Source organism: Lolium perenne, chromosome 2 (genome assembly GCF_019359855.2).
Source record: "Lolium perenne isolate Kyuss_39 chromosome 2, Kyuss_2.0, whole genome shotgun sequence".
Classification (NCBI taxonomy): Eukaryota; Viridiplantae; Streptophyta; class Magnoliopsida; order Poales; family Poaceae; genus Lolium; species Lolium perenne.
In genome coordinates, this window is record NC_067245.2 from 267,122,984 (window position 1) to 267,133,785 (window position 10,802).

A 10,802-nucleotide genomic window follows, 5' to 3' on the forward strand; every position below is an offset into this window, starting at 1 on the left:
TTTCCTTACTAGGATTTCTGAAACCTAAGACAGCAGAAAACAGTAACTGGCTCTTCGGCATCTCGTTAATAGGTTAGTGCCGGAAAATGCATAAATATGACATAAAGTATGCATAAAACATGTAGATATCATCAATAATGTGGCATGGAACATAAGAAATTATCAATACGTCAGAGACGTATCATGCAGCAGGACTTTGTGTATGAGTTCCTCAAATTTGTGTGCATATTCATCTACACTACCAGTCTGCCTAAGAGCGAAGAAGATGTCTATAGTTTTGGCATATTTATCCCTATTGAACTTAGTGAAAACTCCTACACAAAGAGCAGCCCAATTGTCTATGCTATGCAATGCCTCATATGTTTGTAGCCATAATGCTGCATTTCCTTTGAAATGCATAGTAGCAAAATCTACCCACAACTTAGACTCTATCCTATACATAGTGAAGTATTTTTCACAATTTTTCTTCCACCACTTGGGATTTTCACCATCAAACTTAGGGAAATCTGATTTGGGTAACCGCGAACCAAAATTGTTACGATTATCGTATGGGGTGTCTTTAGTATGTTCAGGATTAGACAAGTCATCTTCATCAACATCAGTATCAAAAATTTCATGATCATAGGCTGTAGATTGCTCACCCCTTACCAGGGTGCGACCGGAGGTTTGATCCTCTCCAGTACCAACACCCTGGGTCCGATGTGAAGAGCGGCGCCCGCTGCGCTGTTCATTCGTCGAGAGCTTGGCCGCGATTGCTTCCACTAATGTCAACCGCGTCGCCACCCGCTCCATCGACTGCCGGAGGTCGGCCACCGAACGATCTAGCGCCGTGTTGGCGGAGACCACTCGATCTAGCGTCGTCCCCATCCGAGACGTCGTCCTCATACCTTCCTGTTGCGCGAGCATCAACTTCTCCATAGAGGAGTTGATCTCGGAGATGCGCTCAGCGTGATTTGTCCCGCCTCCGCAGTGGCCTTGTTGGCCTCTGCCGTGGCCGCCAGCAAGTTGCGGAGGTACGCCATCGATGCTTCCGCCATCTCCACCCGCTGAGTGAGGTTGGGGCGACCGGATCTCGCCGTCACGCCTAGCTAGCCTCCCGTCGCACCGATCTAGGGTACACGCGAGGTGTTTTGCGCGAATCCGTTGAGGATCCGCACCCTTCGATTGGTTTTATCGACAGAATTCAGCGATCTCGCGACTGAGAAGACGAAAAAAAAATCCGGGATCGAAACTGCTACTGATACCACTTGCTAGGTACTAGATCTCTGCCCTCGCGTCACGCACAGGTAGCTGGATCATAGTCTCGGATTTGCTTACATAGAGGGAGTGAGATCCAGGGAGAGAGGAGAAAGGAGAGCAGCAGCTCGTTACAATTATCATCGATGCCTCCCTATTCTGGAACGGTGCCATTAGTCTCCATCATGACCTCTTCTTGGGCCACTTGGGCCATCTTCCTCTCCTGGGGCTCGCCTTGCATCGCGCTTCCTGTGGTGGGTACGGCCTAGGCCCGTAGCACTTCCCGTAAGTGTAGTGTTATTGCTTTTTAATAGACAAAATTTAAAACTAAACGTTGGAAGACGCTCTCCTTCTCTGTGATTGGAGTAAACCAGTCCACCTGCAGCTGACGGCCTCTAGCAGACGACTTTGTGACCCCACGACGGCCGACTGGTCGATGACCTGAGCGATGACGATAAACACTTTGATGAATGTTTTTTTTTTGAAACGGAGGCAAAAGTTTTGCCTCATTCATTCATTAAGTAGAAGGTGCTCGGTTTTTAGGAAAAAACCGGGCGAAAACCAACAACAACACCCACAACCACACACGCTCTGCCTTAAGGGCACACCTAGCCATCCTGGCTACCCACAAAAGCTACAAGAAGCTCAAGCCGGCCTATGCCAAACAGATGGCGCATCGAGAAGAAACCGGCAGCTCCGATTCTGAAGACGAGCCTCGGAGAGGAGATGCGCAAGACAAGCGCCGAATAGGACCTACACCGGACCGCCCCTCGGGTGGCATCGTACACCGCCCAAGGGCAGCTTCGACTTCACAACAAGAGGAGACCACCATGAAGACATTCGGACACGCCGGAACGGAGCCGACTAACATGACCTTGCCGCAACAAAACCTTGGTCATCACCATTGTCGTTGCCTCTCAAGCCTCCACCCGGAACAACCCGCATCACTGGTTGACCTCCTGCCAACCCAAAAGCCCTGTGTGTCCAGACCGCCGGAGTGCGTAAAGGGGAACACCAACTTCAAGACGACGCCCTCAAGAGGGGAAACGGCGCATAAACGACGTCGTCGTCCGATCCCGCGGGATCTAGGCTTTCACCCGAAGACGTGAACCCGAGGGCAGCGAAGGTCGGAGAGCTCCACGACCGCCCCCCCAAGAAGGACGGCGACATCCACAGACGCCGCGCGGTCAGGCTTTCGCCCGGAGCAACCGAGCCACCACACCCTCACGCAGCCAGACGGTGAGACGAAGACCGTAACGCCGCTTCGTCTCGCCGCAGCCCGCACTCCGCAAACACACCTCATGTGCAAAAGCAGCACCACCGCCGCACACAAGCCACCACCGCCACCACACACAAACCAAGGAGCTCAGCGAGCTCCGATGCCACCACCCGCACCGCGCGGGGTTGAAAAGCCGAGCCGCACCACTACAGCCGACCAAGCTCACCGAGGAGAGCGCCGCGGGCGCCGCCAACCGCCACAGAGAGGGAGCTTCGACGAACGCCAATACAGAGGTCCAAGTTCGAGCCATTGGCCGCAGCAGCGTGAGCTCCCCGGTCCAGCCGCCATGCCGCTCTCGCAGCCACCGCGGCCGCCATGCCACCTAGAGCACACACAGGGCCGCCGCCCCGCAGTCCACCCCTGCAGCCTCGCATCTGGGCCCGTGCGCGCCGCCATGACCCGCTCCGCTGCACCACCGGGGCAGCACGCCGCGCCCGGCCACCCCCGCGCCGCACGCCGGCACCCTGCCAACCCCGCACCGCACGCCGACCGGGGCCACGCGCGTCGCCGCCCGTCCGCCCGCACGGCCTGAGCGCCGCCGCATCCGGCGAGCCGCCGCCACGGCCCGCCTCACCACCAGATCGGGCGCGCTGGCCCCGGATCCGCCGCCCCAAGTTCCCGGAGCCGCCGCTCCGGCGTCCGTGCGCCGACGAGCCGGCGGAAGACGCCCCAGCCGCCTAGACCTTCCGCCAGCGCCACGAGAGAGGAGGAGCACCCCTGCCACCTTCGGCAGCAGGGCCCGCCGCCACCGCGGCAGGGGCCGGCGGCAGCGGCGGCGAGCGGGGCAAGGTGGGGGAGAGACCGGCGGCGGCGCCAGGGTGCGACACGGGGGGTGGAGCAGGTAGTTGCGTATATCTGCACTTTGATGAATGTAGAGTTGGTAGTTGCTGTGTTCTTGATTACACGTCCAGAGATGTGGCGATTTTAGAAAACAAATGCTCGGAGATTTGAGTTTTATATACCTGAGTGTCATGTCACAGATTGGCATTATGTCCCGCCTTGTACGTACTCTGAAACTGGAGCTTAGCGTGGATGATGGCGTACGCGCACTTTAACAATGTTAATCACCTTAGCCCGCGTTCAAGTTGTTAATGTCCCTCTGCGTATATAACCTGCCATAGGCCCAGGTTCATCAGCAACCAAATCAGCACCACGGCACGGCACTGAGAACTGGGAAGTGAGAAACACACGGCGATGGGGAGCGAGAACCACGCGGCAATGGAGTCTGTGGCCGTCGTGGCGGTGCCGTTCCCGGCGCAGGGCCACCTGAACCAGCTGCTGCACCTGTCGCTGCAGCTCGCGTCGCGCGGGGTGGAGGTGGACGTGCACTACGCCGCGCCGGCGGCACATATCCGTCAGGCTCGCGCGCGCGTGCACGGCTGGGACCAGGAGGCGCTCCGCTCCATCCAGTTCCACGACCTTGGCATCTCCAGCTACGCCTCCCCGCCTCCGGACCCCACCGCCGACTCCCCGTTCCCGTCCCACATCCTGCCCCTCTTCGACGCCTACATCACCGGCGCGCGCGCCCCGCTCGCGGAACTACTCCACGAGCTCTCTGCTTCCCACCGCCGCGTCGTCGTCGTGCACGACCGCCTCAACGCCTTCGCCGACGAGGAGGCGGCGCGGTTGCCTAACGGCGAGGCGTTCGGGCTGCACTGCTTGGCCGCGTCCATCCTCGTTGGGCAAATCAACGCCAAGCTGCTGCGTGACAACGACCTCGCCTTCAGGGGCGTCGAGCACTACGCGCCCAAGGAGTTCCTGGAGTGCGCCAGGCGGGCGAGACCGTCGAGTAAGATCTCTCCTGGCGCAGGCATCCTGACCAACACATGCCGCGCCCTCGAGGGTGACTTCGTCGACGTCGTCGCCGAGCACGTGGCCGCCGACGGCAAGAAGATCTTCGCCATCGGTCCGTTGAATCCGCTTCTCCCCGCGAGCGCGTCGAAGCAGGGCAAGCAGCGGCACGAGTGCCTCGATTGGCTCGACAAGCAGCCCCCGGCGTCCGTGCTCTACGTGTCCTTCGGCACCACGTCGTCGCTACGAGCGGAGCAGATCGAAGAGCTCGCCGCAGCACTTCGCGGCAGCAAGCAGCGGTTCATCTGGGTGTTGCGCGATGCCGACCGCGGCGACATATTCGCGGAGGGCGCCGGCGTGAGCCGCCACGAGAAGCTGCTGTCAGAGTTCACCAGGGACACGGAAGGGACGGGGCTGGTGATCACCGGGTGGGCGCCGCAACTGGAGATCCTGGCGCACAGCGCAACGGCGGCGTTCATGAGCCACTGCGGTTGGAACTCGACGGTGGAGAGCCTGAGCCACGGCAAACCGATCCTCGCCTGGCCCATGCACTGCGACCAGCCGTGGGACGCGGAGCTTGTCTGCAACTACCTCAAGGCCGGCATCCTGGTGCGCCCCTGGGAGAAGCACGGCCAGGTGATTGCGGCCAAGGCCATTCAGGAAGTCATCGAGGAAGCCATGATCTCTGACGAAGGAATGGCTATGCAGCGACGGGCGATGCTGCTCGGGGACGCAGTCCGCGCCTCCGTCGCTGATGGCGGTTCCTCTCGCAAAGATTTGGAGGACTTCATAGCTTACATCACAAGGTGATCCACTCGATGCAGTGCAAGAAGGTGCCTTTGGATACTGACACAGCAATACAGCATGTTCCTCTTCGGTTTGGTTTTATCGATGCCAAGCGATTGGCATGTGCATAAGTGGCGGTAAGCCACTAAGCCAGTAATAAGGGATAGGCACAAATTTCTGAAGAACAAAAACTTAGAGCATCTTCAGCCGCGTCCCCGAAGGGATTTGGGGTGCGCCGGATAAAAAACTGTTCCAGCCGCATCCCCCAAAGCCCATTTTTGTTCGGCGCGCCCCGATACGGTGTTCGGCGCCCCGAGCCCGTCCCCGTCTTACAGGGGACGCACCGGGGACGCCGAACACACCGAAAAGCGAGGCGGGGGTGGCGGGGGTGGCGGGGCCGACTCGTCAGCGGCACAATAAATTTTAACCTAACCGTCGCCTACCTCGCGACGGAAGTTATTGGCGCGCAGCGACGGTGCAGTTCCCGCAGCGATGCAGCAACGCGTCCCGTCGCGCCTAGCTCTGCGTGCCGGCGTTAATGAGCGCCACAACTCCTCCGCCTCCCTCCGGCCTATAAAAGGGCCGCCTCTCATCGTCCCTCTCACACACAAACCCTAGCGCCTCTCTCCCAAACCCTAGCCGCCACCATCTCAACAAGACTCGACGCTATGTCTGGTAGAGGCGGATGCCGACCTCGCGGCCGTGGTCGTGGTCGTGGTCGTGGCCGCGGCAGAGGTGAACGCTCGTCGTCGCCTCCCACGTCGTCGGCTTCATCGTCGGAGATGGACGTGGAGCCGGACGTGCTGTTCGAGTTCGTCCTCGTCCTCAAGGGCGACCTGCGCGGCATCCAGAGGCTGCCGGACTCCTTCGCCGACTACGTCGCCGGCGACGACCGCCCGCGCACGATGCATCTGCGGGAGGCTTCGTGCGGCTACTACCGGTGGATCGTCGACGTGATCTACGACGCTCGCGGCAAGATGTACCTCAACATCGGCTGGGAGAAGTTCGCGCGGCACCACAGCCTCGAAGCCGGCTTCATCCTCCTGTTCTCCTACTTCGGCGACAAGGACATGAGCGTCAAGGTCTTCGATTATGTATTAGTTTGTGGAAATTGAAATAAAAATGCCAAAAAAAGCATTTTAAATGTTTGGGGTGTTAAGCTTCATGCACTAGCCATTTGAACCAAAAGTCCGAACTGATGGAAAGGGCTAGGCAATCCACATATACACTTCACAACAACCCCACTCGCGTGTGACGGGAGAAGAGAAAGTCAACACGTGAAAGAAGAAGAGCACACCGAAATAGCGGTGGCGGATTTGAACTTGAGACCTGGAGCTCTGATACCATGTTAAGCTTCATGCACTAGCCACTTGAACCAAAAGTCCGAACTGATGGAAAGGGCTAGGCAATCCACATATACACTTCACAACATGGGGGAGGCGTTTGGGGGACGCGGCTGGGAAGCGACGTCCCCCAAAAGCGGCACGAACAAAATACGTCCCCCAAATACTCAATCCGGCGCGGTTTGGGGGACGCGGCTGGAGATGCTCTTAGTAGTTTGACAAGCATCAGCACTAATATGTTTCACAATTTCGACGATAAGGAAAATCACCAGCACGCCGGTGCTAAGGGTGTGGCTTGTGGAAAGCCACGAAATGAAATTGCCAGCAGGTGATGTGTTAAAATGACGTGTTGAGAACACTGTGTTTACACCATTGTACTCGTACTGTGAAATAATTCGAATACTACTGTAAGATGTATTCTCTATCTAGAGGTAGTCACCTCGCAGAAAATAAGGAACCTAAACTTTCCCGACCGTAAGCATCGGAACAAAATAAAGAACTCCACGCACCGATACATCTGTACATAATATCATGTGAAGAAGGTCTTCAGAGGCACTAGAAAAAAGCTGACCTATTGGGTGCTATTGTGCTAGGATCGATGCCAAATACTTTGGTAGGGCTGCTCTCCAGTCTCCACCCAGCTTGTTTTTTTTTTTCCTTCTGTAAGTGTTTCCATGGGTTCTTCATTACTACCTTTCAAAGGAATAAGTAGTCTTCTTTTAACGTGTTTTCTGTTTGAGCAAGAATTATTTTAAATAGATAAAAATTATTTGTATACAATTATTATCATTAAGAAGTACTTTTCAATACGAATCCAACGACACTAATTACATATAATATAATCAAGATTTTGTTGCTTAATTTTTATGATCAAAATTCATCTTAGAATACGTGTACGCCTTATTACAGAGGTAGTAATACTTTATCCGTTTTAAAATAATCTACATTATCCTAATAAATATAATATTAATCTTATTTTTTAAAATATATAATAAATCATAACGGAAGGAGTAAATATATCAGGCTCATACATAAAGGTCATGGTAGCCGCTAGGAACCACTTGTCATGGTCCTTTCCAGTTCCCTTCCTAGCAATTGCTCGAATGAGATCTCTTGCCCACAACGCAACTTTACACTTAGAGCATCTCTAACAGAGCCTGAAAATATGCCAAAATCGAAAAATAACCGTCAGTTTACCAGTTCGGTTCGAAAAATGGCGCAGATCAGAGCCTGAAAACGAGGCAAAATCGAAAAAAAAGATCAGTTCGAATTGAAAAACCCAACTCGGCCCCTATTTGTAGGGGGTGAAATGCCGAACTGAAAGCGAAACCGAACGTTACATGCGCTGAAAGTTCATGGCAGTTGCTCTTCATTGTCGTCCTTCCGCCCGCCAGGCCACTATCAAATTCACCAAATTCCTCCAAATTTCGACTAGTTTCTGCCGGAGATGAACTATACGCTACTGAGAGAAGCACATCCTCGTTGGAATTGGCTGTTGGTCGCCGGAATCGGTGGCTATTCGCGCGACGGCGGACTGCCCTGGCGGGGCTCGAGCGGCCATGGCATGGGTGGCGCCGGAAGGGCACGGCGGCACCTGGGCCAGGGCGGGCGCGGCGGCGCATGGGGCCGGCGGGCGCGACGGCAGCGAGGGGTCGAGAGCGCGCGGCGGCGTGGGGCCAGCGGGGCCGGCAGGCGCGGGTCGGCGCGGAGCTTGGCGGGCGAGCGGAGGCGCGGGCGGCGTGAGCCAGCGGCGAGCGGCGACGCTGAAGCAGAGGCGGGCGACGGGCCGGCATACAGCTCGGGAGGAGCTCGGGGAAGAAGAAGAAGAAAAAATAGGGAAAAAGGGAAAATAGCTGACAGGTGGGCCTTAATGGCATATTTGGGGAATATTCTATTTTACAGTTTTTCTTTACGGGGTCTGTTCTGCGCCAGCGATTTTTCAACCCGTAAACACGAGTTCGGTGAACTGAACTCCGAGTTTTCAGTTCTTTTACCGGGCTCTGTTAGAGATGCTCTTAGTATGCACAAGTCGTGAGGATTTCGTCGCTGACATTTTGACATTTTTGTTGATTTTTCAAAACGCGTTATTAAAACATATTTTAAATAAAGTGAGCATGTGTACCCAAGAGCCATCTCTCTATATGTTGCTGCTCTCTCTATTTTGTTGTTCTTTTCTATAAAGTTAATCAAATATCTAAAAAAAATGATTTGGGCTAAAAATTAGAAATACACTTATTTCGCGGAGGAGAGGGAGAAGGAAGTGGAGTATGTTTCTTGTTTTTGTGTGTTCCCTTCTTTTTATCTGGTCAACTGTTTTGGCCTGTTGTTTCGGTGAGAAAAAATATTTCAGATGTCTGGTGTTGACCTACATGAATTATTACAGATCTTTTGCTGCCTATAACTAAGATTTCAGACTGAGATGCACAGCAGCGGAATTTTTAGTTTAAAATCAAAAATGACGTACTGTGTCGATATGAAAAGGCACCTTCTCACATGGCATTCAGTCGATCACCTTGTGATGTAAGCCATGAAGTCATCCAGGTCTTTACGAGAAGAACCGCCGTCGGCCACGGAGGCGCGGACGCCGTTCCCGAGTGCCGCCGCCCGTTGCTGTAGAGCCATTCCTCTTTCAGAGAGCATGACCTCCTCGATGACATCCTGAATGGCCTTGGCCGCAATCACCTCGCCGTGCTTCTCCCAGGGACGCACGAGGACGCCGGCCTTGAGGTAGTTGCAGACAAGCTCCGCGTCCCAGGGCTGGTCGCAGTGCATTGGCCAGGCGAGAATCGGCTTGCCGTGGCTCAGGCTCTCCATGGTGGAGTTCCAGCCGCAGTGGCTCATGAATGCCGCCGTTGAGCCGTGCGCCAGGATCTCCAGCTGCGGCGCCCACCCGGTGATCACCAGCCCCGTCCCTTCCGTGTCCTTGGTGAACTCTGACAGCAGCTTCTCGTGGCAGCTCTCGGCGGCGTCCTCCGCGAATATGTCTCCGCGGTCGGCGTCGCGCAGCACCCAGATGAACCGCTGCTTGCTGCCCCGCAGTGCTGCGGCGAGCTCTTCGATCTGCTCCGCTCGCAGAGACGATGTCGTGCCGAAGGACACGTAGAGCACCGACGCCGGGGGCTGCTTGTCGAGCCAGTCGAGGCACTCGTGCCGCTGCTTGCCCGGCATGGACGCGCTCGCGGGGAAAAGCGGGTTCAATGGTCCGATGGCGAAGATCTTCTTGCCGTCGGCCGCCAGGTGGCCGGCGACGGCGTCGACGAAATCACCCTCGAGCGCGTGGCATGTGTTGGCCAGGAGGCCTGCGCCAGGCGAGATCTGCTTCGGCGGTCTCGCCCGCCTGACGTAGTCCATGAACTCGTCTGTCGTATGGCGCTCGACGCCGCTGAAAGCCAGGCCGTTCTCACGCAGTAGCTGGGCGTCGATTTGCCCAACAAGCATGGACACGGCTAAGCAGTGCAGCCCGAACGCCTCGCAGTTGGGCAGCCGCGCCGCCTCCTCGACGGCGTAGGCGTTGATGCGGTCGTGCACGACGACGACGCGGCGGTGGGAACCGCAGAGCTCCTGGAGTAGCGCCGCGAGCGGAGCGCGCGCCTCGGCGGTGTAGGTCTCGAACAGGGGCATGAGGTGGGAGGGGAATGGCGAGGCGGCGGTGGGGTCTGGAGGCGGGGAGACGTAGGAGGAGATGCTCAGGGGGTGGAACTTGATCGACCGGAGCGCCTCGTCGCCCCAGCCGTGCACGCGCGCGCGAGCCTGCCGGACGTGCTGCGCGGGCGCGGCGTAGTGCACGTCCACCTCCACCCCGCGCGACGCGAGCTGCAGCGACAGGTGCAGCAGCTGGTTCAGGTGGCCCTGCGCCGGGAACGGCACCGCCACGACGGCCACAGACTCCGTTGCGTGGTTCTCGCTCCCCATCGCTCTGTGTTTTTAGTGCCGTGCCTTGCCGTGGTGCTCTGATGAGAGATTATTTTTTTGGACAGACTGATGAGTGATTTGGCTGATGAACTCGAACGTCTGGCAGGTTATATATGCAAGCAGGAGCGAGCCAAGCCAATTAGTGGCGAGCAGGAGCAGAGCAGCTCGTTAAAACTACCCAATGTGCATGCAAAAAAAAAAATGTGTATAATTATAATTATAATTAATAACGAAAGATTACGGTGATATCTTACAGATACTGTACATAGCACATACAAGAAAATTAATGCCAAATAGATGTTATACACAATTTTGTACTGTACTAAGATTGTACAACTTAATAATTGTAATAAAATTATGATTCTAGTATCAATTATATCATTTATTATAGAGATAGTATCATACAACAATATCTACCACATAATATCATACATTATAGATACTATCAACTCGAT

General features: G+C 55.6%; 2 protein-coding genes across 2 annotated transcripts; one reads left to right on the top strand and one right to left on the bottom strand.

Annotated features, from left to right (window-relative positions):
* The first annotated feature begins 3,654 nt into the window (after positions 1-3,654).
* On the top strand, positions 3,655-5,194 carry LOC127335994 (putative cis-zeatin O-glucosyltransferase). The gene has a single exon (XM_051362734.2). The coding sequence runs from the start codon at positions 3,710-3,712 to the stop codon at positions 5,114-5,116; it is 1,407 nt and encodes a 468-aa protein (XP_051218694.1). The 5' UTR covers positions 3,655-3,709; the 3' UTR covers positions 5,117-5,194.
* A 3,627-nt stretch (positions 5,195-8,821) lies between these two features.
* Positions 8,822-10,440, bottom strand: LOC127335995 (putative cis-zeatin O-glucosyltransferase). Its single transcript, XM_051362735.2, has one exon. The coding sequence runs from the start codon at positions 10,345-10,347 to the stop codon at positions 8,944-8,946; it is 1,404 nt and encodes a 467-aa protein (XP_051218695.1). The 5' UTR covers positions 10,348-10,440; the 3' UTR covers positions 8,822-8,943.
* Positions 10,441-10,802: the final 362 nt, after the last annotated feature.

Excerpts from the sequence above, each read along its gene's own strand:
- LOC127335994 (XM_051362734.2), top strand. The coding sequence starts at position 3,710 with ATGGGGAGCGAGAACCACGCGGCAATGGAGTCTGTGGCCGTCGTGGCG.
- LOC127335995 (XM_051362735.2), bottom strand. The coding sequence starts at position 10,347 with ATGGGGAGCGAGAACCACGCAACGGAGTCTGTGGCCGTCGTGGCGGTG.